Raw genomic sequence first — 27,061 nt, forward strand, 5'->3', positions numbered from 1 at the left:
AGGTTGATTGATAGATTTTATGATGGGACAGAGGAATCATTGACACTGAGGTGTACACCGTGGAATAGGGTAGGCGGCCATCTTGGATGTAGTTCTTCAAATTTTCAAAAATGGCGAAGAAGACGTACGACTTGCTCTTCAAACTATTGCTGATCGGTGACTCTGGTGTGGGCAAGACGTGTATCCTCTTCAGATTCTCAGACGACGCATTCAACACGACCTTCATATCAACAATAGGTGAGAGAACATGTCTGGGAAGGGCTGATTTCTGGCCCGAAAAGGTGCTTCGCCGGTCACGAGGGTTTTATCTCTTTCAAAAAATCCAAAAATTTCACAGCTAACGGAGAACATATGAGTTTATTCCTATGTAACCATCAGTTCACGATGATTCAGAATGTTATCTCCCTACTTCAGCCGCCGCAATCCATTTTGTTGTAAACCAGTCTAGATATCAACAACAACAAGGGGTCAGGCCGTAAAAGTTTCGGTAGTAAAAGATATGTCATCCGGGATTTTTTTGGCAGAGTTGAATATTCATCCTGGGAATTGAAACTTTGTCCTGGGGCAACTGGTCGTAATTTCTTTGTCTGTTGAAAGGAAATTCCAACGCCGTGCCTGTACACCGGGGCTTACCGCCCACGCAGAAGACACGATCTTTCATGTGCAGATGACGGGAAACTCTACACTAGGAGATCTAAAGGGGTCACACCCACACTGTAGTGCCAAACAGTCTTCCATAGTCACGTCCCTAGGGAAGTGCCACCATCTCACCCCTGAGTCATGGCAAAAATTCGTACAGGGATTGATGTCATCTGTAAATTAGGACAGCTTGGATAAGGAATGCCTAGGTGGTATGCTGTACTAGTGTACTGTATATTATGCAAAATGATTACTGAACGACCAACAAGATTTGTGCATGGGATAGCTGTTTAACTTTAACAAGGAAGTAAATTATGGTCCAGAATATTTTGGTTTCAGGATGTTTCCCAAATCATGCACTTTCCAGGCATTTCCTGGTTGGTGTGGACTTGTGCCAGTTGAAATAATGTTTCCCCATTGTTTGCACAATCTATGATGAGCATGTTCTTCCGTCACTGGATTGTTCAAACTTTAAACTGTCTGAGTGTCACTGCTTTAAATGCATTTACCCAATTAGCATTTGGAAGGTGCCCATTGTGGCATTAACTACATATCCTGCACATCTCTATCCATCTCCGCCACCTTGACCTACATTGGAACTTGACACCTGTTTCTATTTGCTTTTGTCTGAGTCAGATTAGGTAATCAGTTTGACACTGTACTAGAGTTATGATTGTCCTAATTTTTGGATTAGTAGTACGAAAAGCATGGACACCTTCACTGCTCCTAATCTTACGGTACTTATGTCAAACCTGTACCCCCAACTGGCCAATGTCATGTGACCACTTTTTGATGGCTCGCCTCCTTATTTCCCCATTGACAGAAGCATGAAGAACTCGCTATATCTATAGTGACCACCTGTCTGTCCCCCAAGTGGTCTTCTTCAGCAGACTTGTCAGTTTTGTTGTGAGACTATGCTTGCTTGTTCAAAACTTAAGTTTACAATTACATGGACAAAAGTTTGAAAGTCACCTCCAGTGTATTGTGACTGAACATTTATCTCCAAGCAGATCCAACGGTTGCGAAGACCGTATCCAACTGGCACAAGAAATTTTTATTGCAACCGCTTCAGTTGCAATAAAAACTTCTTCTACCGGTTGGATACAATCTTCGCAACCGTTGGATCTGCTTGGAGATTAACTGAACATATCATTCAAGTTACAGAATGAATGTGTGTTGTCAGTTCAGGTAACAGCTGTTGACAAAACTGCATACAAGTTACTAGTAGCAGTAGGTTCCTTCTTGTGCAGCAAGTACAGACAAATAATTTTGGTTGTTAGATTCTTAGAAGACAATTTTGATTGAAAATACCCTTGACTAGAAGGATTTGTCCTAAGATCTGCTTACATTATCCTGCATAATTATGTTTCTTCACACCATTAACAGGGCGATTTTTGACCCTGTGATCACAGTGATAAATGTACCGTGACAAATCTCCCCAGCTTTGAGGATGAGTCACTCTTGTGTTGTGCATTCTTTCAGTATGTGAGACAGAGCCTGCTACCCTGTCTCAATCATAGGCTCACAACAGGTTGACTGCCTTTGTACAAAATGTATTATCACACCCTGAACAGCATAAGTACCATTGGAAAACAGGGCACAGGTGTTTGACTTACAAGCAGTAACACAAATTGAATGGATTCTGGAATTTCCCATAGATTTTCATAAAGTTTTTCTAGGTCATTTCTATAGGTAAAAGATATGAATGTAGTCTACCTATATTTTACAAAATTATTAAAAATAGAAATGTATATATTATATGCTTCAAGTCTTTAGAATAACTCATTTGAATAAGAATTATGTATTAGATTTAGAAATAGACATAAATTTAGATTGAAGCCATTAAAGCAGTAGACTATTGATACAATATTTTTGTAATTTGATCAACAGTATGATACTTGATTGCAGTTTATTGTTCAAAACAAAGATTAATAAAAGAAGGAACGCTGATTGATAGAAATATTGTCAAAACTGTCTTTGCTAATGCAGATCTGAAAGTACCCATGCCCCTGATTTAGATGTTTTGAGTGGGATACAGTTCTGTACTTCAGCAATGTTTACCAACAAACACATTTTCCATGGATGTCAGATAAGCATTACATAAAACATAAACATGTGGGTGGAAACAGGACATTGCAAGTCCTGTTCATAAATGATATATAGTAACTGTACTCGCAGACTGCAGTCTCGCACAGTTTGGAATCCAGTTCAGCTTGTGGCTGAAATTTCCTTACTTATTTTCCTTACAAATTTGTTAATGATGAGGTACATGTGTACTGTAAACTAGAAGGTACTGTCACTGACAAAAATTACTGGATGTTACTTGAAACGTCTGACCATTTCCAAAATCATATCCAGTTGCTTGAGTACCTGCTATTTGGTGTATCTTATTACCTGGATGTCTAGCCTTCATCAAACAGTAAAAGGCATTTCCAGATGAGATGCTTTCAATATAGTACTAGTATCAGCATTGTTTGGCTTTTGTCATGTTCACTCTCCTAACATACTAACAGTGTGATATACATACATTGAATTTTTTTTTTTTTTTTCAGAGATTATACATGATATTATGAATATAATTTAGAGAGGCACTAGGACACGAAGATTGATGTGCTGTGTATGAAAAATATCATTATACTTTTCAGCATTTATCATTCTATGACTGAGGTGCAATATTTTAGCATGCATTCTCATGGTCTCCATCTACTGAGTGATCTATATCGTTCCTTTTTCAGTTTTTACAGAGGTATAGAAATAAAACCATATACTATAGTCAGAATAGTCTCATTTTCATGTGTATATGTATACAGTATGTGATTTTCAATATCTTTTGAATCCCCCAGGTATTGATTTCAAAATCAAGACGGTTGAATTACATGGGAAGAAAATCAAGCTTCAAATATGGTAAGTGAGGTTACGTATGTGAAAATCTGAAATTGCATTTCCACATGTTGAACAGCGCTTGACACAGTGTCTGTTGACACAGTACTAATATGTCCCTAAAAAGATTGTTTTTGGCAGTTCTGGGCACTGTTGGCGTCAAAATAAAAACATGCATCATCGGACAGTCCTCTCACACACTTTTAGGCGTTGGGTAGACGCCAAAATGAGCGTCTGGCTTGGCGATAACGGTGTGATGATCTCCATACCCAGTCATGTCAGCAGAAACAGTATGGCCATCCCAGAGGTCACAGGGTCACGTTATTGCCCCCCCCCCCTCTGGTGACCCAGTTCTACCATAATGGCACTTGTGTCAGCTTGTCTTACAAATCAATTATATATGTGTACAGATGTCAGTCTGTCTACATGCATGTAGGGCCGTGCTTTGTCTACATGATGTAGATAGTTACTGCAGTGGTAATGTGTCTGTTTTGGCAAAGTCCTTACTTTTCTCTCAGCAAGCATTTCAAGAATTTTGTGGGAAAATCCCTGGGGCGTTTTTGAAATACCTATTGTGTTATGTTGGATTGAGTTGTCAGATCTCCCTAATTTTCCTGCAATTTGCTACTGTCACTGCCTTGCTTAGTCCATTTCGAACAGCTGCAAGTTAAAGATTTCCAAATCTGCCACTAAATCTAAGTAATGAGCAGTGGCTAGGCTGGTTCAGAGAATGAATCATGTGTGTTGCTGTTAAGGCCCTGAGTCAGTTACACTTAAACACACAGGAATCACATCCTCAGGGGAACAAGATGCAAAAGGCAATACAATGAATTTTTTAAATGGCCACATACTAGAATACTGTATAACATATTTCATACCCATTTACAGGCTTGTTGATCATAAAACATTTTTTCCTCTCACTTAATCCTTTGTGTGTGAGATTCTGGAAATTGAACTAAAAGAAATTTGAGCAAATTTGCCAAATATTCCTTATAACTAAAGTGTAAATTGATATAATTAAGATTTAGTTCCTGGAGTAAGGTATAAAAAGAAAGCAGAAACAATCATGATTATGGTATCAAATAGATATCATAAATGTATTATGTAATGGTCTTTTGAGAAGTGGTCCATACTGCTACATGTGAGTAATCTTGGACTTTGATGACATTCAAATTTTCATGCCTTCTTCCCTGCAGGGATACCGCTGGCCAGGAGCGGTTCCACACCATCACGACGTCGTACTACCGCGGCGCCATGGGCATCATGCTGGTCTACGACATCACCAACCCCAAGTCATTTGACAACATTTCCAAATGGCTCAGAAACATTGATGAGGTAGGGACTAGAGATTAAAGAACTTTTTTGTGCTGAAGTAAGACAATACAGCATAGTCAGTCTGTTGTCCTTAAATGTAGTTTTATCAGCCAGGCCTGATGATCAATAGACCAATCCAGACTGACCATTACAATTAGCAGTCCAGAATTGCAATTAGCAGTTCAACCACGAGAGAGAGTGGCTCTATGAGTCTATCAGTCTATGTCCAAATATTTGCATTTTTAAGTTTTTCTTTTGCAATTCTAGGTTTTGACGTAGGTCGACGGGGCTATTAAGGTTGGCATGCAATGTTACTAATCATGAATGTCAATAGGAAGTGTGAAGAAATTGATTTAGATTTTTGAAAGACTGCATGAAAATTGTTTTACAATAAGGAAAGGAATTATTAAGTTATTATTAACATGATCCATGTAAACGAAGTAATTTTGAGTCTCTGTCTTCCAGCATGCAAATGAAGACGTAGAGAGGATGTTAATAGGGAACAAGTGTGACATGGACGACAAGAGAATTGTGGGTACGGACAGGGGCGAGAACGTAAGTACTTCAACTAAAGTATACTTTAAATCTTAAAATGTTGCGGTGGTTTCATTTTCGTGATGACATCTCCACCACAAATGCATGGCACAGCTTAGATGTGTTTCCAATGTACATGTATTACTAAGTACTGCGCTACAGAATTGTCTCAACTGTGAATTTGAAATACTGCGAAAACCTACTTTCCCCTGGCTTCTACAGTGAAATTAAGTCCCTGCAAAAATGAATTACTTTACAGTTCCTATTTGATATTAAAGAAAACTGCCTTAATATATGTAACTGTGATTCAATCAAACAGGATTTGATACACATGTATGTATATATTGAGTTTGGCTGGAGAATCATACCACATTCCTTCTGCTTAATCTATAAACCAATCTGCCCTCCAGATTGCGAAAGAGCACGGGATTCGGTTCTATGAGACAAGTGCCAAGGCAAATATCAACATCGAGAAGGCCTTCATGACTCTGGCAGAGGACATACTTAGAAAGGTGAGCAGAGTGAAGTTGTGAAATTTATTTTTTAGATTTTTTTTGTTTATGAATCGTTAGGGTGGTCCCTTTGGTTAACTTGATAACTGATTATCAAGGAAACCCTTGTTGAACACTGGAAGAATGATATGTCTTCCTTTGAGTGTGAAGATATCCAAAGTATCAGTGTTTGATTCAGTTGTTGTATCCCACTATGATAAGCTAGTTCACGGTTAGAAGTATGCATTTGCAGTGTGATGCCTGTTCACAGCTGCACATGAGCATTGGGATGCATTGTAAAAGATGTAGGTCATATGTCAAGGTAAGGCCTCTGAGACATTGTATTAAGCATGGTCTAGACAAGAACTGTTTATAAGTTAGGGGCCTTTACGTTTGACATATTACCCACGATGCATCTCACAGTTAACTCTGCGAACAAGCTTGTTGCCAGGGGTCTCCAACTTGACATGTTGCCCACAATGTATCACACTACTCACACGAACTTCAAACCTTGAATTAGCTTATTGTTGTTCATCTGCATATCAAGTATATATAAAGGTATGCATGTACCTGTTTTGCCTTCCCTTTCATGTTGTGAAGCATTCAAATAAACAAATAATAGAAAAGTGGAATACTTACGAGTGCACTGTCTATGTGCAATTTGCAGACACCAAGCAAAGACTCCGGCCCGGAGGCTGGTTCAGTTGCTGTGGGCAGGGACCAGTCGTCAGGGTTCAAACCCAGGTGCTGCAATACATGAGGCTGTCGTGGTCACCCAGGAAAAATCCCCCTCCCCCCTCCCCTCTCCCCCTCCCCACCCCGATAGCAGCCTCCACTAATGTTAGATCACAGATTATGTCTTCAACCAACATGGGAAGCACTGACTAACGGGTGCACTTGTTGTGTGTGGTGATGCAGTCTACCCTTCATGAATATGGTTTGTGTTATGAAGGGTTGCATGTCAGTCTTGCATTGATGAAAGAAAGAAAGCATTTTTGTGAAATGGAACGGTCTGAAATTCCTAAAAAGGAAAACAAACCATGGCATGTAGATGTCTAAAAAAGTTGTTGGAACAAAGTTCTCCAAGTGCAAACGAATGTCTTCCGCAAATCGACTTTTAGAGTCCTTCACTGTTGTTTTCTCCATTGTAGTTCAACTTAAAAATGCAATCTTATATTTTTGCAAGGTGAAAATAAAACTGTTACATGTATTCGTAAAGGAATGGCATTCAATTTGCTGTACAAAAATTGATAGAAAGCTTTCCAAAATATCAAGGTTATGGAAAAGGTTTGACATGCTTAGAAATTAGGCAGTCAGAGTTTGAGAAAACTAACTTAAGCTGTGCATGTTTATGGGAGCATCCTCAGTTTTACAACAAAATTGTGAACACACACTCAAGGGACACCTTCAATGAATGTGCAAATGTTGGTTGAATGTAGACAAGTGAACAATTCTGTACAATAGTTTGAGGATAGGACAAAAGACGAGTTAGCGCTGAAGTTGTTATTGACAAGTATATTATAAAGTTTTTAGAAGAAACTAGTCTCAGACATATTTTTCTGTCTACAAGCTTACCAGGTTCAATGTATAGCATACAATGAATAATTACTCCGTCAACCCCTGAGAGGAAATGGTTTAAACTCACAGTAGTTTGAGTGTGTTATGTCAGTTGGATTAGACTATTTCTTCGTCCTTTTTGACTGACCTGTGTTTCAAAACAATTATGTTAAAAATTATTTTATGTAGTTGAAATGACAGGATAATTAATTACTTGTTCTTGCTATTGTAGCAAATTCTACAAACAATTTTTGGATGAATATGAGTAAGTTAAAGAAATTCTTTGTACTTTTTCCTGTCATCTTATCTTATTCACAAGAATTGGTGTATTGTATCTTTATAAGGGGTTGTTTGACGGGAACATAAGAATGGCAATGTTGTTTTACAAAGCAGTTCAACGTACTTTATGACACTATTTAGTATATACACTGATACTCTAATTTGTCTTCAGCAGCTATGCATTTTCTATCTTAAATAGACGACCAGCTAGCTTTGGTCACCACTTTTCAATGTTAGATGTTTATGAAAGAGCCAGGGCTGTGTGGTGACATTGTAAATGTGTCTTGCATCAATATTTGTGTGTCTGACAATGGACAACAAGCTATGGGTAGCAATGCCTGGCTGTTAAAACTTAACTCCATCTGGAGATTGATGCCTTTGTACTGACAGTTCTTTGGGGGAGGGTACTGGCGCATTGTAAATTTAACTGCAGCTTTGTTGTCAAACTACCATCGTTTAAGCGTGTATCCCACTGGACTGCTCCTAACAGACCCAAATTGTGAAAGGCAATCGGAAAGTGGTGCAAACCAGTGCCAATCGGCAGCAGTTTGTGGCCTGAAGTTGCAAATCTTTTTGAAAAGATTTTGCAAAATGGGCGCAATCACTGCAAACCTCTTTTTGATGAATTTTTATCATTGTACATTTGGCTTTTAAGTCAATGGCAACACTGCAATTTCTAACAAAATAACTGAGAACATGACATTCCGGGCATGACGATTTTGTTTGCAGAATTTTTTTACCCATGCATGGCATGTCAGTTTGACCAAAAGGGAAAAGTTGCCGCAGAATTTGGCACAATCAGGGGCAGTCCAAATGAGGTACCCGCTTTACTAGAATTGTGAAATTTATGAGTACATGAAAGAGCCTTGAATTACCTGGGTAACTGAACAGAGCGGAGATGTAAAGTTGACATGTTAGTCCAAAGACAAGGACTGTTAAGAGTAAGTTTTAACCCCTTCCCAGCTAATATTGCTGTTGCTAATGTAAATTTTGTCAATGTACTAGCCCAAAGCTGGGAGCAGGTTAAAAGAGGATTGTGCACAGATCTGTTCACTAATGTAGACACCATAATACAACTTTAGGACATACCACATTGGAATACAGGGGGGTTTTGTCTAGCTTAATGTGTAAACTGTAAACAATTACACATAGAAAATCCCTATATCTTGGTTCATCGTACATGCAATATTATCTGTAAAAACTTATGCTGACCTGTTCAAAATGCATAAGTCATGTTTCTTTTTTTAATGTTATAAGTATTTGGCTTTTGAGGGATTGCAAAATGTTTGAAATATGAATGGAAACGGGGGAATATTGCTTAGTATGTACTGTAATAACATTGGGAATTGTTAATGTATTATTTTGGAATGTGTGAAATATTACAAAGAAAAGGGTGACAGCTACAAAATGTATGTTTGTTACTAACGCCAGGTTGAACAGTATAGAATAACCCATTACATGTTTCCAGATGTTTGTCCCTTGCAGCGGTTTCTTATGTAAAAAAAATGAGGTGTCATTATAGAGTTCATCACATTTTGTATAATCATGTTTATCAAAACAATTTTTCCGAATTTTATTCTACAAGTAGATGCAATCTTAGTGCGGTGTAGCTAGGCAGAGCCAACCTCTTATTTTGCATTGGTTTGAGGAACCTGTTCCATTGTTTGCTATCTATGGGGTCTATATTTGTAGGATCGCAACATATTCTCAAGCAGTCACTTTAAGACAGGAAATAAAAGCTTTATACTGTAGCATCAGTGCACCTGTTACCATAACTGTTGAACACTGGGGTTATGTGGGTGTTTAGGGACATTTTGGAGGGGTGGCATCTACAGGCAGCTCATATCTTTTTCTGGAGAGCCACTCTCAAGTTCAGAAAATTTTCTGCAGCATATGCTTCTTTTGTTCCTCCTTGTCCATACTATTTTTTGTTGTTGTTGTATATACATGAGATTACAGTCCTCTAAAAACGCTAATTCTGTCGGCACCTGATCAGAGTCTGAAAGATATTCCCTTAAAAGACAGAACTTTTCAACCTGATGTCAATGGATTGACTTGAAATTCAGGATTTATAAATGGAACGCTGCTGCATTTCTAGCATGGTAAGTTGAGTCTGTCTGATCAGGATCTCTACCCTGACATACATATCACATCACTTCAATTTATTTCTCTGATTTGTGACCCAGACATCTAGAGAACTGGCAGATCAGTATTTCCCCCTGTATCTGTCGGTAACCTCGAAACAATGATTGGGAAAGGTGTCCTGATAATATTGTACCGAGAAATTTGAATTTTGACTTATAATTTGTTAATCTGCCAGCTCTTTTTTGGCTGTTGACAGAAGTGTTCTTGCTCTACAGGGAGGTTACTTTAGATGTGTGTTCTGAAGCGGTATCTAGATTTGAACTCTGGGTTCTGAAGGGTTATTTTGGTTTGAACTCTGGGCACTTCTCCATACATGCAAACATGGGTGCTCAGAGAAGGCCACCTGCTTGATTCGGAACACATGTATACTTCAACGTCAGCTTAGGAATATCCCCAGATGACCCAGCGAGGGGAAAAGTAGCAAAATCCAGTAGGAACAACTTGTACGTGTAGGGTGGCCCTGAACTACATATGTATGCCAGCTACATCTCTGTAGCCATTTTGTTGTCAGTTTCTCTTCATATTGGTTCTTTTCCTATTCTAAGAGTAACCTTTCAATTGTGATGAAACACATTTTTCCCTAAAGAAAACCTTCAATGATTTCACAGAAATCTGTTTGTTCATTTGGAAGTAATTACATGTGCATGGAACTTCGAGGACATTTCTGTGTGGCATATAATTTCATAAACTAGTAGTTGTGGTACAGGTGCATTAGAAACAGTACTTTTCAGAAGTTGGCCAGTTGTAGATAATATTCTATGTTAAACAGACACGGTACACATCAATGTGATTTGTAATAGATTCTGATCTAACAAATTAAGGGGCAGAAGCCTGGTAATATCTTCTAACATGATGGCAAAAGTGACAGTTTTAAAAAGATTTGCTACTGTTCAGTCACATTGTGTATTATGCTGCTATGTTTATACATTGTACATGGACCAGGCATTCATGTTACGTAACAAGGCCATCATGGTAGTCTGTTGTACTGTGCTTATGTGCTACATGTATACGTATTGGCTTTATGTAGGGCTCAACGTCATAGTCCTTGCAAAAAATACTTGCTATACGCTTTGCTATGGGAAGGTTTAACAAAATCTAGATGTGGTAAGGGGGTGCGGAAACTCTTACTCGTCATGTTGTTTGGTTGTAGTAGCAGGGCCATGGTTTCATGCCTTTTTTTGCTCCAGCTAGATGAAGCAGACTTAAAACTTAAAGTATTTAATTTTTAACAAAATAAAATATAAACTGGTGAAACCGTGTTTGTATAATAATTATGTGCATGTTTCCTGGCCTTAATTCCTAGTCAAATGATGATGTGCAACCAGTATCCCACAATGGAGGCAGATCAGATTATCATCATTATATAATACTGTAAATGCATTTAAGTTTGCGTGGTTTTAATTTCGCAGTAGGGAGAAAATTGTGTGTTCGCGGTGCAAGCTCGCATTTGAAACATTAGTAGAGAAGAGGGTCCTTATTCGCGCCGTAGAGCTTACCACAAAAAAATGCGAACATAAAACCACTGCAAACATTTCTGCATTTACAGTAGTCTACGAAGTGAGTAGATAAGTCTCATCGCTGCATAATGATTATTTCATAAACAGTCATGACACACTGTTATCTTTAAAAGTTAAGCATTCATGCCCCTGTCTGCTATCAAATTTGATGTTTTTTCAAGAATGAAATGTACAGTGGTGTGTCAGTTGAAAATTAAGCACAATTGTAGTTTGATCTCTTTGCCAAGAAGGTGTTGGTGTTGTTTGTTTGTGGTTGGTTGTGAGTGTTTGTGGACAGTATAACTGAAGAAGTTTTGAATGGATCTGCATGCTTTTTAGTATGTGGATAGGTCTTGGCAAAATGAAGGACAATTTCGACTTGGACTTCCCAGCGGCTTTCTATGGTATTGCAGCAAAATGTCCAGTTTTCGTATCTTGTTTTCTGGACATGTTGTGATCATGATTTTCCATGATAGATAGTTGTTAGGCTCATGAAGGGCCGTAGGTTTGGGCGCCCATGCAGCTTTTTGGAACTTCAGAGGTCAATTTTGTTTGAGACTTTGCATAAAGTAACTCAAGAAGGGGTGGGCAGATCGTCATGATTTTTGCCATACGACTGCCATTCGGTTGCAAAATATTACAATGTAGATTGATATTTGACAATGCAAACGATGTGGTAAAACAATATAAAGTTTTCCTTAAAAAGTTTATGTTTTGTAATGGACATGAATCGTTAAAAATGTCTCGCTTGTACAACACTGGGATATATCGCAATGCATGGCTGTTATGACGTATCATACCGCAGCAGGGGCATGGTATGGTAGTTCACTCCCGAAAAGCCGTTCCACATGCACATAATTGGGCATTTCCGCCGGCATCCGTGCTTGTATGCCCTGTCAGATCCCCATAAATGGCCATATTACATATATTACTAGTCTCCAACCAGACCCAATGGATTGCAAAGACCGTATCCAACTGGAAGAAGGAGCTTGTACAGCAAAACGTACTTCCTCTGCCAGTTTGATACGGTCTTGATGCAACCTATAGATCTGCTTGGAGATTAATATATTACCACAAAACTACACAAAAAGGAACTGATTTTGTTAAGAAAATGGACAAAAAGGTGACCAAAATATGGTGCCGTGTAGTGAGATTTAAACGTTAGGTATCTTTAAAAATAAGCACGTAGAGTGTGTGGCTTGGTGGGGACTGGAAGGTCCCCGGTTCGAACCCGACTACGTCAAACCTTTTTCTTTTTCTTTAGCTATTTTTTTTACTTTTTATATAAGGGGGAAATATATTGTTTTTGCTGGCGTGTTCTTCATCTTTGCTTCTTCTTTTGCATAATTCATGCAAATTGCATTTCCAATAAATGCTAGAGATGTCCGATTTGATTTGTAGGAGCCTTTAAGAAAGGTGAATGCACCACAGCATACATTATGCTAATGAGTCTCATTGGCATATTTTATGCAGAAACTTTCATTTCATTTCTTCCAAATGCGCCCCAGTCAGCTTTTTTTGAAAAGCTTCCTTGAAGCTGACTTTGAAAACAGTTTATTTCATACCAAACTTCACAAAGTGAATAAAACTTAACACTGCACTTGTGCAATTTAGTTCTTTTTGCAAACTATACTTCAACCGTTTCATCCCAACCACAATGAGGTCGTATGGCCAGCTTTTTTTAGAAGCTCTTGTTTGGTTTGATAGATGACATAATCAAATGCTAATCATACAGATCAGGATCTAATTTGCACAATTAATGAGGATAATTCACAAACCCAATGCGTCCCATGATACGACTATTCAAATGTATAAATGTGAGGAACATCGTTAGATATCAATTATGCAAATGAAGACCTAGTCTGCATAATCAGGGAGAAAACTCAATGATCCCATCATACGAGCAGGTCGCTAAGAAAAAGTGCCGAAATTTCCATGGATCATATGTCCGTTGTTTTTCAGTGATTAGCATAATGTATTATATCACTGAAAAGCTTGTGCAATTTCCCATAAAATTATGCCTAATTTGTTATGATCACGCTTTTTTGAAACAAGCACCAAAACTAAGGTCGTTAGTGGTTTGGTAAAAAAAAATCCCCCGCCCGCCAATGTCTGCCGCTGTGTTGGCAGAGGAATTTTCACATATTCAGCTTTGGTGATCGACTTGTGAATGTAAGATCTTGACACATTTGGTATAATTGTAAAGGGTAATAAACAGCCTTTGGATGATACATAATTCTATACAGCTGATAAAGTAACAACGGAGAAATGTTTGAACTTTGTGCGCCAAGTTTATACAAGGAGGTTGCCTTATTACGATCTTGGTTTATACAAAGGTCTGTCAACATCATTGTTTTTCTCCTAGATTTCCATGCATAAATGTAAGCAATAAAGCATATCGTTCCTACCAAAGTGAGAATATCCTGTTTTTTTGTACATTTGTACTTGACATACTCGACGACGGGGAACGAGCCATCACTTGACATACATGTACTGAGGTAATCCGATTGGAAGTTCACAAAATTGTCTGGACGGTGCGACCTGTGATGTCGGAGCCTCATCCAGTATGGTTTGCTTTCATGTTTTCTTTTCTATCTTTGAAAATAAAGATGAACGTAGAAAATTTGCACATTCCCCTACGCAGAGCTGAACCCGCATCCTCGACCGCCGTGAGTCCAAGGAGGTCTAGCTATAGGGCGCGTGTTCGGCTCTGCGCAGGAGACTGTGCGTCTCAAGCTAAGCCTAGCTTAGCTGTGAAGCTGGTGATACACCGAAGGGCGGTTATATACCGGCGGAACAGTACAGACGACACAGAAATCGACAAACAACTTTCCTGGTGAAGGGCGTGTTTTTGCTGTCTAGAAGCCTGATGTCAAGTGGCATCATGTCGGGAGGACGGCAGCAGTCCGAGACTGGTGAGAAGTTTTTGCACTATTTTTTGTAGTTTAAAGGCCCCCTCTCATTGGCCTGCGGTACTGTGGCGGTAGCGTGCGGTAGCTTGGAAATGGCTCCCGCCGCAGTGCCGTGCACAGACCTCGGCGTACCGTCCTAGTGACGTCTCAGTGCCGTACCAGTGCCGGTCCACACCGCCGGCGTGCCGGTTGAAATGGCGATTTTTTTCAAATTTTGAAAAAAAAACGCAAGTGGCAAAGTGCCGCGCGCTCGCCGGGAGCTTGCCGGGAGCTCACCGCGCGCGCTATTGTGTAAAAGTGATATGTTAGTTTCAAGGTTATACGTATATTCTATAACATATTACCTTTGTTGCACCAAGTGTCATAAGTGAAAATCCTTTTATCATTTGAAATCAGTTTTTGATGCATTTTTTTATTGATTTTGCATTGTATTTTGATCCATTAACAGCTAGCACTGCGATTTCTGATTAATTGAAATCACTACCATCAAAATACAATCGGCCCATTTCCCTAGCTATTGATCTGTTTAAGAGTTTGGTTAAACCTATTTTACTACATTGTAGTGAGGTTGATGATTGTAGCTGAGGAACTTCTGATATTTTCATTTGGATATTGCTTTATCCCACTTAAAATTAGATCATTGTACATTTATTCCAGTACGGAAGTTGGTAGACTAGTCGCTCAGGGAAGGAATCAGACCACTCGTCTACATGCACTCGCCCCGCTCTTGTGCCATTCAAGAAATACAGCACAGTGATAAACTGAACTTGATATACCAGTCAGGCACTGTATCGCAAAATCTACTCAATGTTTCGCCGTAAGGGGTGAATTGGAGGAATTCATATTGATCGTTGATGGTCAAACACAGTTGATTAGATACTCTCGCTAAGATTAAATAATTTACCTACTAACAGGATTATTTAAAAAAAAAAAACATACAACACTTCATTATTCGAAGAAGAAAATGACTGTCAATACCAACAAAGTGTGAAACTCACGTTTCTCCCTGGCTGGAGGGAACCACTTAGAAATATCAGTAAGCTCCACACATTTTATAAATTCAAAAATCACTTTGGTAGGGAAGACTTTATCACATCAATTCATAATAAACCGTTTGTAAGAAGTGACTACACTGAGAATCAGCGCACGTTGTCTAGAAGTTGAAAAGGATCGACACCACAACACACCAGGCACTCACAGATTATGTCCCACATGTAACGAAAATATTGAAGATAAATTGCAATTTTTGATGGCCATGGCCTGTCCCACTTATGGCAAAGAGAGAGATGCGCTGCAAAGTATTACTACTAAATACAAAATACAAAAATACTAAGACTAACTTCACCATATCATGGTACACAGAACGATGTATTGTTGTCATCTCCAACTCCTATACCACCTATATAGGTCAATTTCATTATACTTCATCCTAAAAGCGAGGGAAAAAAGTATCCATACATGGCTTTATTGTAATTCATTCGCTGTTATCGATAATGTTTTGCACTTATAATTGTAGGATAGGTTAGCCTTGTAGTATTGTTGATTTAGTGCCATATATTGTACCATATACGATTGTCGAACAATAAAGTTCATTCAATAACTTGCTCATCTGGCCTTCAAACGCAAATGCGCCGCACGTCAGTGAGAGTGCAAATGAAAATTGGTGAAGGCAACGCGACGGTACCGTAAAAATCTGCCGTGGCAGTACCGCGGCAATGCCGCAGCCCAGTGAGAGGGGGCCTTAAGTTTCACCCTATATTTATCTCAGACACGACGGTGATAAATTGAAGCGTATAGACCGTATATTTTTCGCTTTCTGTCTGCTTGTTTTTTGTTTTGTTTTTAAAGAAGGACAGTACAATGACACAAGAGAGGTTTAATAGCAAACCATTTTGTATCGTTTTTGAGAAAGAAAAAAGAATTTCATAAAAGCTCTGAAAACCTCAACAAGTAATGGTGCTTTAAAAATCACCCAGGCGACGCATGGTTGTTAAGGTAAATTAACTGTGGTTTAAAGTGGTTTGGAGGTTTTGATTGTGTTCTCTTTTTCAGCTATTGTCAGTGTGTGTGGGGGGGGGGGGGGGGTCCTGTCATTGTGATGGTAAGTGGAAAGTGATCTCTAATCAGTTTAACTCAATGAAGAACTATTTTTCAACTACTCGTGACAAAGCTGACATAAGCTATTTTAGTACAATGTGCAGTAGACAACGGACGTCCTGTCCTACGGTACTGCGACCCCTTTAAGTTGCGTGTATGTGAGGTGAGTGACACAGCCGGGATTCGAACTCATGGCTTCATGATTCAGTGACAGGGCTGCTAACCACTAGACTGCGCAGTCCTAAAGTAGGGAAGGGGGTGCTATTTTACAATAGATGATGCTTCAATAAGTAACGTTGGGTAACATAAATTCGGGATTTTTCCGATAATGGTTGACTGAAATCAATCTAGCAGAACAATAAACCATCCTTTTTTTCTATTATTCTGTCAGTATCATGTACTATCTTTGCACTAATCATATATATGGTAGATTTTGTCTCTAGTCGTGCTGACACCATAATATTTCAACTTGAACCTACCGTCCGCCGCACGCACAATGACGGTGCTGTCGGACAGGGGGGCAAATTAATTCGGGAGAGAAGATTCGTCTTGAATATCTTACCGCTAATCACATTTTATACAGCAGCTATTCGTTCCATCCTTGGCTTGAGGAGAGTGCTATGGATATAGACGTGTCCAAGTAAAAAAAATACACGAAAAAATGGCCGTACCGCACGCATCAGGCCTTCGGCAACAACTCGTGTGTTGAGTCGGTAGAACGTCACTCAAAGTTCACCCCCACCGTCATGGAAATTTGTACATTATTCATCGGGGCGTTAGCTGGATGCCGTAGAAATGGTAATACTACTATGTCCATGTGTTTCTTCTTGTGCTAAGAGCAAACTTTGAGGAAAATATCGCCATCAGTCCACTATCACACACAACATTTAGACAAAAAAGTGTTCCTCGCAAACGTTTGTCGTCTGCCGAATAGCAGGATTCTGGGTAACGAATATGGCGGCGGGAAAATTCACCGTAGTGCCGTAGCCATTGGTTGTAGCAACAAAGAGGCGTTTTAATTTGATGATTGATCACACTTAGAGTCCAGTTGTAGGTTAGCAAAAGAGATTCTAATAAGTTGTATTGTAAATCGAATTGTGTTTAGCAGGAAGCGGATGTGACATTTGTCTTATAAACCAGCGAACAACTATGTACATATAATTCTCCCACGAAGCCCTCAGACTGTGACAATAAGGGACGGAGAGTTTTTGACGTAGCCAACTTCTAATGCATGGTTATCGAAGCTTTTCAGACAGTGTTCTGAATACGTTAGTCTGTCAAGTTTGCATTTCTAGCGGTATTACTGATGTTGCATCTAGCAAATATCCCTAAATACCCCGTTTTCGAAAAATCCCGAATTTAAGTACCCCGCGAATTTATGTTACCCAACGTTACATTACCAGACGACTTTTTATAAAATTTCGCTTTTGCGACTTGCGCGGTGCGTGTGTTGAAAAGCGGTATCAATATCATTATCCCCACTGCGGACCCTCAGTGGGTATATACATCCGGGCCTTGAACTTTGAATCACGCCATGCTCGAAACTGTCATGGCGGACTCGGACAGCAACAACATGTCAGATTCGTCAGACAACGCCGATGGTCTTTTTTTCGTTTCAATTCACGTAATTAAGTATCATTTCCCCCCTCCTGGTTATGATTTTGTGCCATGTTATGGACATTCATTGTCTCTTACGAGGAGAACTAGCTTCGTCGGTGTTTATTCTATTTTGCCTGGCTCTTGGCGTCAAGTAGCATATTAATCATTCCTGGTGTATAAATTTGTCCCCTTTGGGTGGCCCTCTGTCATATCCTCAGTGATGAAATTGTTTCTGCAATGAGCTTATCATCGATAATTCTTGTGTATCGAAGTTATTAAGTATAATAGTATCAAATCCCAAGTCAACTTTCCCTCTGTTCTGGTTAGGAAATGGGTGGGAAGCCCTTTACCTTTCCACACGCTATCGTCTACCCTCTCTCAGCACCTATTTCACTTCACTCATCCAATACTCACTACACCCCATTCCCTCTTCCATCTAATTTATAATCTAATTTATATACGTGCATGTATCTCTCAATTTTGCTCCCAATCCCTAGTTTCTCCTTCGTCTCTCGTAAATCGTGGCTATTTGATCGTTGAAGACAAACTCGTAACCAGCGTATCACAAAAGTGTAATTTATTCCTATGAATATTTTTCCCTTTTTCCCAACGAACTTGTCACAACACACCCAAGAGAATTAGAACTGTTCAAATCTTTATCACCAGACATTGTGAGATGCATATAGCGTCCATGCACAGCAGTAAACACAACTACACTTAACGCTAGTTCACAGCCCATCGATAACAAAATAATTGTATTGAACAGGAAAGGTCGTAGCTGTCCACACTAAAGGCAGGGTTTCTTAAACATAAGCGTCCGACTTCAACAGCCTCGGACGTGTCACAACACATACGTATATAGAGTTTCCTAAATCTATTGGATAAAGCAACCTGAATCTCGGCTACAGAGCCAAGGTGTTTTTGCAAGAGAAGTGAAAGATCCATTCCCATCTGGGTCTTACAACATTCCCTTCACAGAGACTTCAGTTACCGGCTTATTCTGTCAGTGGTGCCTGGACAGAATTTGTCAGTTCGAGACAGAAATATTTCAGACTAATCCGTCTTTCTTGGCCGACAAAAGTAAAAAACGTTTTGACATTTCCATCACGTCATCAACAGTGCTACTAATCTTTTGCAAAATCAAAATCAAGCCACTTGATATGCACCCCAAAATTAAAAATATTCTTCAGAACACTGCCGCATGTCTAAATAATTTGTCTTTTCTATTAATGTTTATCTACAGTCAAACAACAGTCAGCCTTGCTCGATAAGTCCTATACTGTTGGTATGAACAAAAACACCATTTAGGGACAGAAGGGCTGTCGCTGAAGAAAAAGATACTCGATATGAAGACGCTCCCGACAGTAGTCCACTTATCCCAACCGATAGAAATATAAATTATGCAAATTAGGCCCTCATTTGCATGATTCATCTTCAACTTTGTTCACCTTCACATAACTTCCAAATGCCACAAGTATGAAATTCCAGTTATCTACCAATATGGAATTAAAGTATTTTCTCATTAATCATACAAATTAGGTATTCATTTGCATAACTTTTATCGATTAATGTCCCTCTTTTTCTCAGTTATATATTGCATATTTAATAGTCTTACCGTTGAGTGGAGTGTGTTTATGAAATTTCACCATTATTTATGCAAATTAGAATTACTTCGCTGCCACAACATGCATGAGTCCTACCATGGAAAACATCGTAAATATAGATTTTCATTATTAATTAAGTCCCATTTAGCACTTCATTATGTACATCTTTGTTTAAGCTACCTGCATACTAAATATCATGAAAATCCGTCGTTCCTTTGTTCAGTCATTCTCCTTAGAAAATTTTCACAATAACGCACCTGCAGTTTCAGAGCAATCTGCTAGGGGGCCCAAACCTACAGCACTTCTTCCTTACATCACAAGCTATTTGCCACCCATAAATAAACACCAAAGCATGTTCATGCAGGTCAAAAGATACAAAAATGGAATTTCTGCTGCAGTACTAAGGTGGCATACCAGGGGGGCCAAAATTGACCTTGACCTTTGTTTTCCCAACACCTACCCACATACTAAATATCATTACAATCCATCCAGATGTTCTTGAGTTATATATATATACTGACTACAAGCATCCAGAAACACACACACAAACACACACACACGCTCAAAACTATATCTCCATTTTTCATGGAGATGATAATGATGCAGAAATCTCCTGGCGTCATCTGAGCGTCTCAGACGCCTACTAGCTGCTTACGGAGCTAATGCTTTTACAATGAATCCAAAACTGTCCCTGCTTTAAGATTCTCTGGCCCGCACCCTGTGGGGACAGGGAATCACTTTCCCTCCCATTGTTAATCGACCGTGAAATGAATGTAAACTAGAGTTCCACGACCTCATACCTTCACCGACTGATGTTAGCCTTTTCGAGTGAATGCTTATTACTCAGTATGTAGATAAGGTCCTCGATTGCATGAATTTCAAGTGATCCTTTTGTCTACACAAAACACAGCATTAAAGTAAAATCTTAGAAAAGAGGGCCATTGTAGCATTTCCTCATATATTATGTAAATGAGGCCATCATGATTTATGTCTGATAACGTCCACATTTGATTATCTCCCAAACGCCACAAGAAGAAAATCCCATCATTTACTACTCTGGAATTATAGTATTTTGTCATAATTTATGCAAATTAGGTATTCGTTTGCATAATTGATATCTATCAATATTCCTCTCTTTCTCAGTTACATGTCACGTGCTTGACTACAATGGAATGCAAGGGTTTGTATACTTTTTCACATCACAGATCCTGATTAACATGATTCTTATACGATCATGTAAATCATCACTCAAACTATGTACATCCCTACAAATCATGACGATCCGTCATCACCTTCTTGAGTTACTAGTATTCTCTTTCAAAGTTTAAAACAAACCCATACCTATACTTACACGAGTTCTCCCAAGAGTTATAAAAATAATCACTGTAAGAATATTTTTGCTTCATTGGTATCATAACTTTTATCTTTCCTACAGAAAATAAGGCAATTTGTTGGCAATGTATTGGCTTCAATTATGCCCATATTTTCATAGTCAACATATCAATCAGTTTTTATCAAACCTATACCTCCCTGACCCCAAAGCAGAGCCCTGCACCAGGCAAGTAAAGTATCACATGTGTCCTCCATGGACGTCTCACAGGGGGCCTGCTCCGGTAAACTAGGTCACCTGTCAGTGCAATTTAACCTGAATAAATAGACTTAAAAATAGCAAATTGAAAGGGAATTGTAGACATTTCCTTATAAATCATGTTAATGAGGCTTTGTCATGCATGATTTTTGTCTGATATTGTTCACCTTTACTTAGCTTCCTAATGATACAAGAATGAAATTCCAATCATTTACTATTGTGGTATTTTCAATTAGTATTTTCTTATTAATTATGCAAAATAGGTAGCTATTAGCATCATTGGTATCTATCGATACCTCTCTCTTTTTCAGCTATATATGTCACATGTTTGAGAGTCCTATTTTGAAAGGCAGCAGATTTATAAACTTTCCTTGCTAATTATGCAAATTAGCTCCTGCTTTGCATAATGAATATTCAATTATGTGAATCATTAATCGAGCTATCTACATACCATAAATCAAGACGATCCGTTGACCATAAGTCTAGTTATTCATGTCCAAAGGTCAAAACAAATAAATTAAGAACACCCGCTGCAGCTCCAAACAAGCCACTAGAGGGCCCAAACGTGCACAACTTACTTCATGTGGCATGGACTATCTACCACACAAAAATCATGACCGTAGCACTTGCAGAAAATTCGACCTCAAACTTTGAAGCTACACTGCAGTACCCAAAGTACCCGCTAGGAGGCCCATCATCGAACTTGACCTTCCCCTTTAATAAATCTACCTATTCACTAAATATCATGCACATCCATCAACAGCTTCTCGAGTTATCCTGTCAACAAACAAATACGCATACATAAACAGCCCACTGCAGTACCGCAGGAAAATGCCAGGTGACCCATTTTTGAACTTGAGCTTCGTTTTTACAATCTCTACGTACCCACCAAAAATCATGCAGATCCATCATCAATACGTCGAGTTATGTTGTCTACATACAAACACACTAACAAAAAAAGTCCACTGAAGCACTTTAGGAAAACGCCAGGTTAACCATTTTCGAACTTGACCTTCGTTCTCACAACCGCCACTTACCTACCAAAAATCAGCAAGATCCGTCAAAGTTCTCTCGACTTATGATCTCGACATACATACGGACCCACTTTACAGCTGGCCTAACCGATAACATAACCTTACCGCGAATGCATACATTCCCGGTGAAGGTAACAATGTTTCTGAAGCGTAGGTAGTGGGAATGAATGATTTTCCCGGCTCCTCCCGTGGACAGAAATATAACGAGAATAAAGCTCAGTAATCCTTCCGGTACTATCACTTTAATCAGAAAGTCGATAGTTTATATTCGCACTTTAGAAGATGATAATATCATTAAGTTTATGTTTCTTGTATGCACCACAATACTGCCAATGACGCGTTATAAAGCGTCAGTCAAAACATCGATCTTCCCTTTGACTGAACAAAGAACATGGCATCCAATTGGCTGTTCCGGTGTTCAGGAATTATCGGTCCCCCAGGAAAATCGGTCCCCAATCCATGGTGGGCGTGGCCTAAAAAGTACGAAGGCCCACAGGGCCAAAGCATAGATATCATCCACAAACACTGTCTTTGAATTGAATACTTACTGCCAAATGTATGAATTGTAAGAAGGTGGGACGGACATTGTCCACAAACACAAATATGAACGTTTCATCAACAAAAAGTATCAGTTTTTGGCCATTGCAGGGACACATTTTCCCGGGGTAGCCAGGATTTCCGGTCCCCTCATAGGAAAGTCAACAACTCTTCTCCTAGTAGTGATGCATTTGGAAAAATACTTTATTTTTAAATTACTTTAACTTGAGTTGATGCTCTTAACACAAAAATATAAACGTTTCAAGGGCAACAGTCTCTGCATTTGTCCATTGAGGGAATTCAGGGGAAGGGGACTCATTTTCCCGGGGTAGATCTAGGCGGGATTTTCGGTCCCCTCATAGAAAAGTCAACAACGCTTCTTCTGATGAACGTGGAAGCTTCTTTGTCAACTTCAAGGCGCTTATCTGAAGATTTAACACAACTATAAAGGTTTCAAAGCGAAAAGTTTCAGAACTTGGCCATTGAGGGGATTTCAGGGTAAGGGGACACATTTTCCCGGGGTAGATCTAGCCGGGATTTTCGGTCCCCTCATAGCAAAGTCAACAACGCTTCTTATGATGGACTTGGAAATTGTTTATCAACTTAAGGGACGCTTCTCTGACGACTTAGCACAACTATAAACGTTTCAAAAGCAAAAAAAAAAAGGATTTGGCCATTGAGGGATTTCAGGGAAGGGGACATATTTTCCCGGGGTAGATCTAGCCGGGATTTCCGGTCCCGCCCAGGTTCAAGAGAAGACAAAATGTTGACTTCCAAATGAGGGGACCGAAAATCCCGGCTACCCTGGCCCGGGAAAATGTGTCCCCTTTACCTGAAATCTCCTCAATGGCAAAATGCTGAGACTTTTTGCTTTTGAAATGTTTATAGTCGTGTCAGGTCTTCAGAGAAGCGCCTTCAAGTTGAAAAACAGGTTACCAAGTGCATCAGAAGAGACGTTGTTGACTTTACTATGAGGAGACCGAAAATCCCGGCTTAACCCTGGCCCGGGAAAATGTGTCCCCTTTACATAAAATCCCCTCAATGGCCAAATGCTGAGACTTTTTGTTTTTGAAACGTTTATAGTTGTGTCATATCTTCATAGAAGCGTCTCCAAGTTGAAAAACAATTAAGCGCCCGGGTTCAAGAGAAGACAAAATGTTGACTTTCCTATGAGGGGACCGAAAATCCCGGCTTAACCTCGGCCCGGGAAAATGTGTCCCCTTTACCTGAATTCTCCTCAAAGGCCAAATGCTGAGACTTTTTGCTTTTGAAATGTTTATAGTTGTGTCAGGTCTTCAGAGAAGCGCCTTCAAGTTGAAAAACAGGTTTCCAAGTGCATCAGAAGAGACATTGTTGACTTTCCTATGAGGAGACCGAAAATCCCGGCTTAACCCCAGCCCGGGAAAATGTGTCCCCTTTACCTAAAACCTACATAAAACCCCCTCAATGGCCAAAGGCTGAGAGTTTTTGCCTTTAAAACGTTTATAGTTGTGTTAGGTCTTCAGAGAAGCGTCTTCAAGTTGACAAACAGGTTTCCAATTGCATCAGAAGAGACGTTGTTGACTTTCCTATGATCTAGGGGACTGAAAATCCCGGCTTAACCCCAACACGGGAAAATGTGTCCCCTTTACCTGAAATCTCCTCAATGGCAAAATGCTGAGACTTTTTGTCTTTAAAACGTTTATAGTTGTGTTAGGTCTTCAGAGAAGCGCCTTCAAGTTGAAAAACAGGTTTTCAAGTGCATCAGAAGAGACGTTGTTGACTTTCCTATGAGGGGACCGAAAATCCCGGCGTAACCCCGGCCCGGGAAAATGTGTCCCCTTTACCTGAAATCCCCTCAATGGCCAAATGCTGAGACTTTTTGTTTTTGAAACGTTTATAGTTGTGTCATATCTTCATAGAAGCGTCTCCAAGTTGAAAAACAAGCGCCCGGGTTCAAGAGAAGACAAAATGTTGACTTTCAAATGAGGGGACCGAAAATCCCGGATACCCTGGCCCGGGAAAATGTGTCCCCTTTACCTGAAATCTCCTCAAAAGCCAAATGCTGAGACGTTTTGCTTTTGAAATGTTTATAGTTGTGTCAGGTCTTCAGAGAAGCTCCTTCAAGTTAAAAAAACAGGTTTCCAAGTGCATCAGAAGAGACGTTGTTGACTTTCCTACTTGGGGACCGAAAATCCCGGCTTAACCCCAGCCCGGGAAAATGTGTCCCCTTTACCTGAAATCCCCTCAATGGCCAAATACTGAGACTTTCTGCATCTGAAACGTTTATAGTTGTGTTAGGTCTTCAGAGAAGCGTCTTCAAGTTGAAATAGAGGTTTCCAAATACATCAGAAGAGACGTTGTCGACTTTCAAATGAGGGGACCAAAAATCCCGGCTATCCCGGGAAAATGTGTCCCCTTCAGATGAAATCCCACAATGGCCAAAACACTTTGAAACGTTTATATCAATTTTCATAGATTCGTCTTTAAGTTGAAAATTAGGGTCCGAAGTAGACCAGAGGAAGATTGTCTCAACTTTCCTATGAGGGGACATTATTTGTCGACAATGTCGACAGTATAGAATTGTTATGTTACAGCCTATGTTGTTGTGGGCCTTCGTACTTTTAGGCCACGCCCACCAGTCTCAAACATGGACCAATGGCAGGAGGGGGACCGATTTTCCCGGGGGGACCGATAATTCCTGAACACCGGCCTTGAAGCCTACATGTGCTACCTGTCTGTTAGGCCATTGCTAAATATCAGCAGAACGCTGGTAAAGGAGCAGAAACGGTAACGGAAGAGATAACACGGTAGGAATATGACAACATTTTTGTGAGAAGAGCAGAGTCCTAAATCAGGGTCAACTGCTGACACTTTTTTTTTTCAAAGCTAAAAAGCCACTAAGTTTTACTGATTAGAAATTCTGTAGAATGATCAATCATAAATCGTGATACTTAATCATTTCAACGTTCTTTATCCATGGCTTCTTGCCTGTCTTGAGTTATTTGTTTATTTATTTATTTATTTATCTATTTATCTATTTATTCAGATTAACCGCATTTGTGGAAGGATTGACATAACAGGTGACTATCACCTTTTCAAGATGTCAACCCAGACCAGGCTGTAAGTTTTGGACCATCGCACACCGGGGCATGCCCCTACACCTTTTCGAAAGGTGTGGTGGGTTCTTTTACGTGCGCGGGGTGTGGCTCTCCCCAAACACGGGACCTCCATTTAACGTCCTATCCGAGGGACGTCCCTAACCCTAGATGAGCTAGGTACTCATTTACACCTGAGTGAAGTGAGGAAAGTCATGTTAAGTGCCTTTCCCAAGGGCACAACGTCGGGGCGCATGTCCAGACATGTCTGGGGGCAGGCCGGGCTCGAACTCGGGTCCCCTTGTTATGCTGGCCAAAGTATGTACGGGCATGTGGAAATACTCACAGTCACATAACGGACACTCAAACAGACGCACAGACACACATAGCAGTCCTATATATATTTCTACACGGGCCAATTCCTCGGCTCCGGGATATGCATGCCAACATGCCCCTAGGCCTAAGGAAATTTTTTACTACAAACCCTCTGAGCAAAACTGGGGTAGGGTGCCTTTCAACTCTGAATGCGCAACAAGGGATCGATCTTGCGTGCTGACGGCATCTGGCGTCCAGATGGGATACGTATTTAATAGCTCCTCCCATGCAAGGCGTAACTCTCTGAAGATCGCCCACCGCATTGCGCAACCAACCGTCCTCAGCAGGGCGCCAGGCTCAAGCAACCGCTGTCAGCTAGCAGGGCGGAACTGACCGCCCACAGAAAGGTTGGAACCAACAGCACACAGCAGCAGGGAGGAGCCAACGAAAGTCGACCAGTCAAGCACTTTTTTAGGATGTCATGTGAAAATTCAGTGTGACGACGTTTGGTCCATTGTTCAACACTTGGCTCTCCGTTCGGGTAAGATAGGATTTGTTATAACTCGTCACAATCCCCGCCCTCAGCTTTTCATAACCTTCGAGGCTGCATGCAGTATACCGTTAGCTCAGCTTTAGAGCAAGGGCGCGCCACAGCGACAGACGGCGGGCCGCGTACCGAGGCTTGCCGCCGGGAATATTCTAACACGACGGGGAAACTCTTACGGGCTTGTGTTGAGTCACGGAGACCCGGAATCCTTTCAAGGTAAGTTCTTGAAAACGTTCCATACGTTAAACGTGTTCCTGTTAAGCCCTTACACTTGATAATAGAAAACAACTTGTAAATGTATTTGTACTTCGCACTGATTTTACGAAATAAAAACTATGACCCATGTAGAAATACAAAGATTATAGGGGTCAGTGATTTAATTTTAGTCTCTACCAGTCCCCTCGGATTTCCCTGTT

At 40.0% G+C, this 27,061-nt stretch overlaps 1 protein-coding gene across 1 annotated transcript; it reads left to right on the forward strand.

The window, feature by feature from the left end:
• The first annotated feature begins 39 nt into the window (after window positions 1-39).
• On the forward strand, window positions 40-7,147 carry LOC136428740 (ras-related protein Rab-10-like). Its single transcript, XM_066418474.1, has 6 exons — window positions 40-237; window positions 3,483-3,543; window positions 4,716-4,854; window positions 5,299-5,388; window positions 5,778-5,879; window positions 6,526-7,147. The coding sequence occupies exons 1-6, from the start codon at window positions 111-113 to the stop codon at window positions 6,616-6,618; spliced, it is 612 nt and encodes a 203-aa protein (XP_066274571.1). The 5' UTR covers window positions 40-110; the 3' UTR covers window positions 6,619-7,147.
• Window positions 7,148-27,061: the final 19,914 nt, after the last annotated feature.

The sequence above is a fragment of the Branchiostoma lanceolatum genome, chromosome 2 (genome assembly GCF_035083965.1).
Source record: "Branchiostoma lanceolatum isolate klBraLanc5 chromosome 2, klBraLanc5.hap2, whole genome shotgun sequence".
Classification (NCBI taxonomy): domain Eukaryota; kingdom Metazoa; phylum Chordata; class Leptocardii; order Amphioxiformes; family Branchiostomatidae; genus Branchiostoma; species Branchiostoma lanceolatum.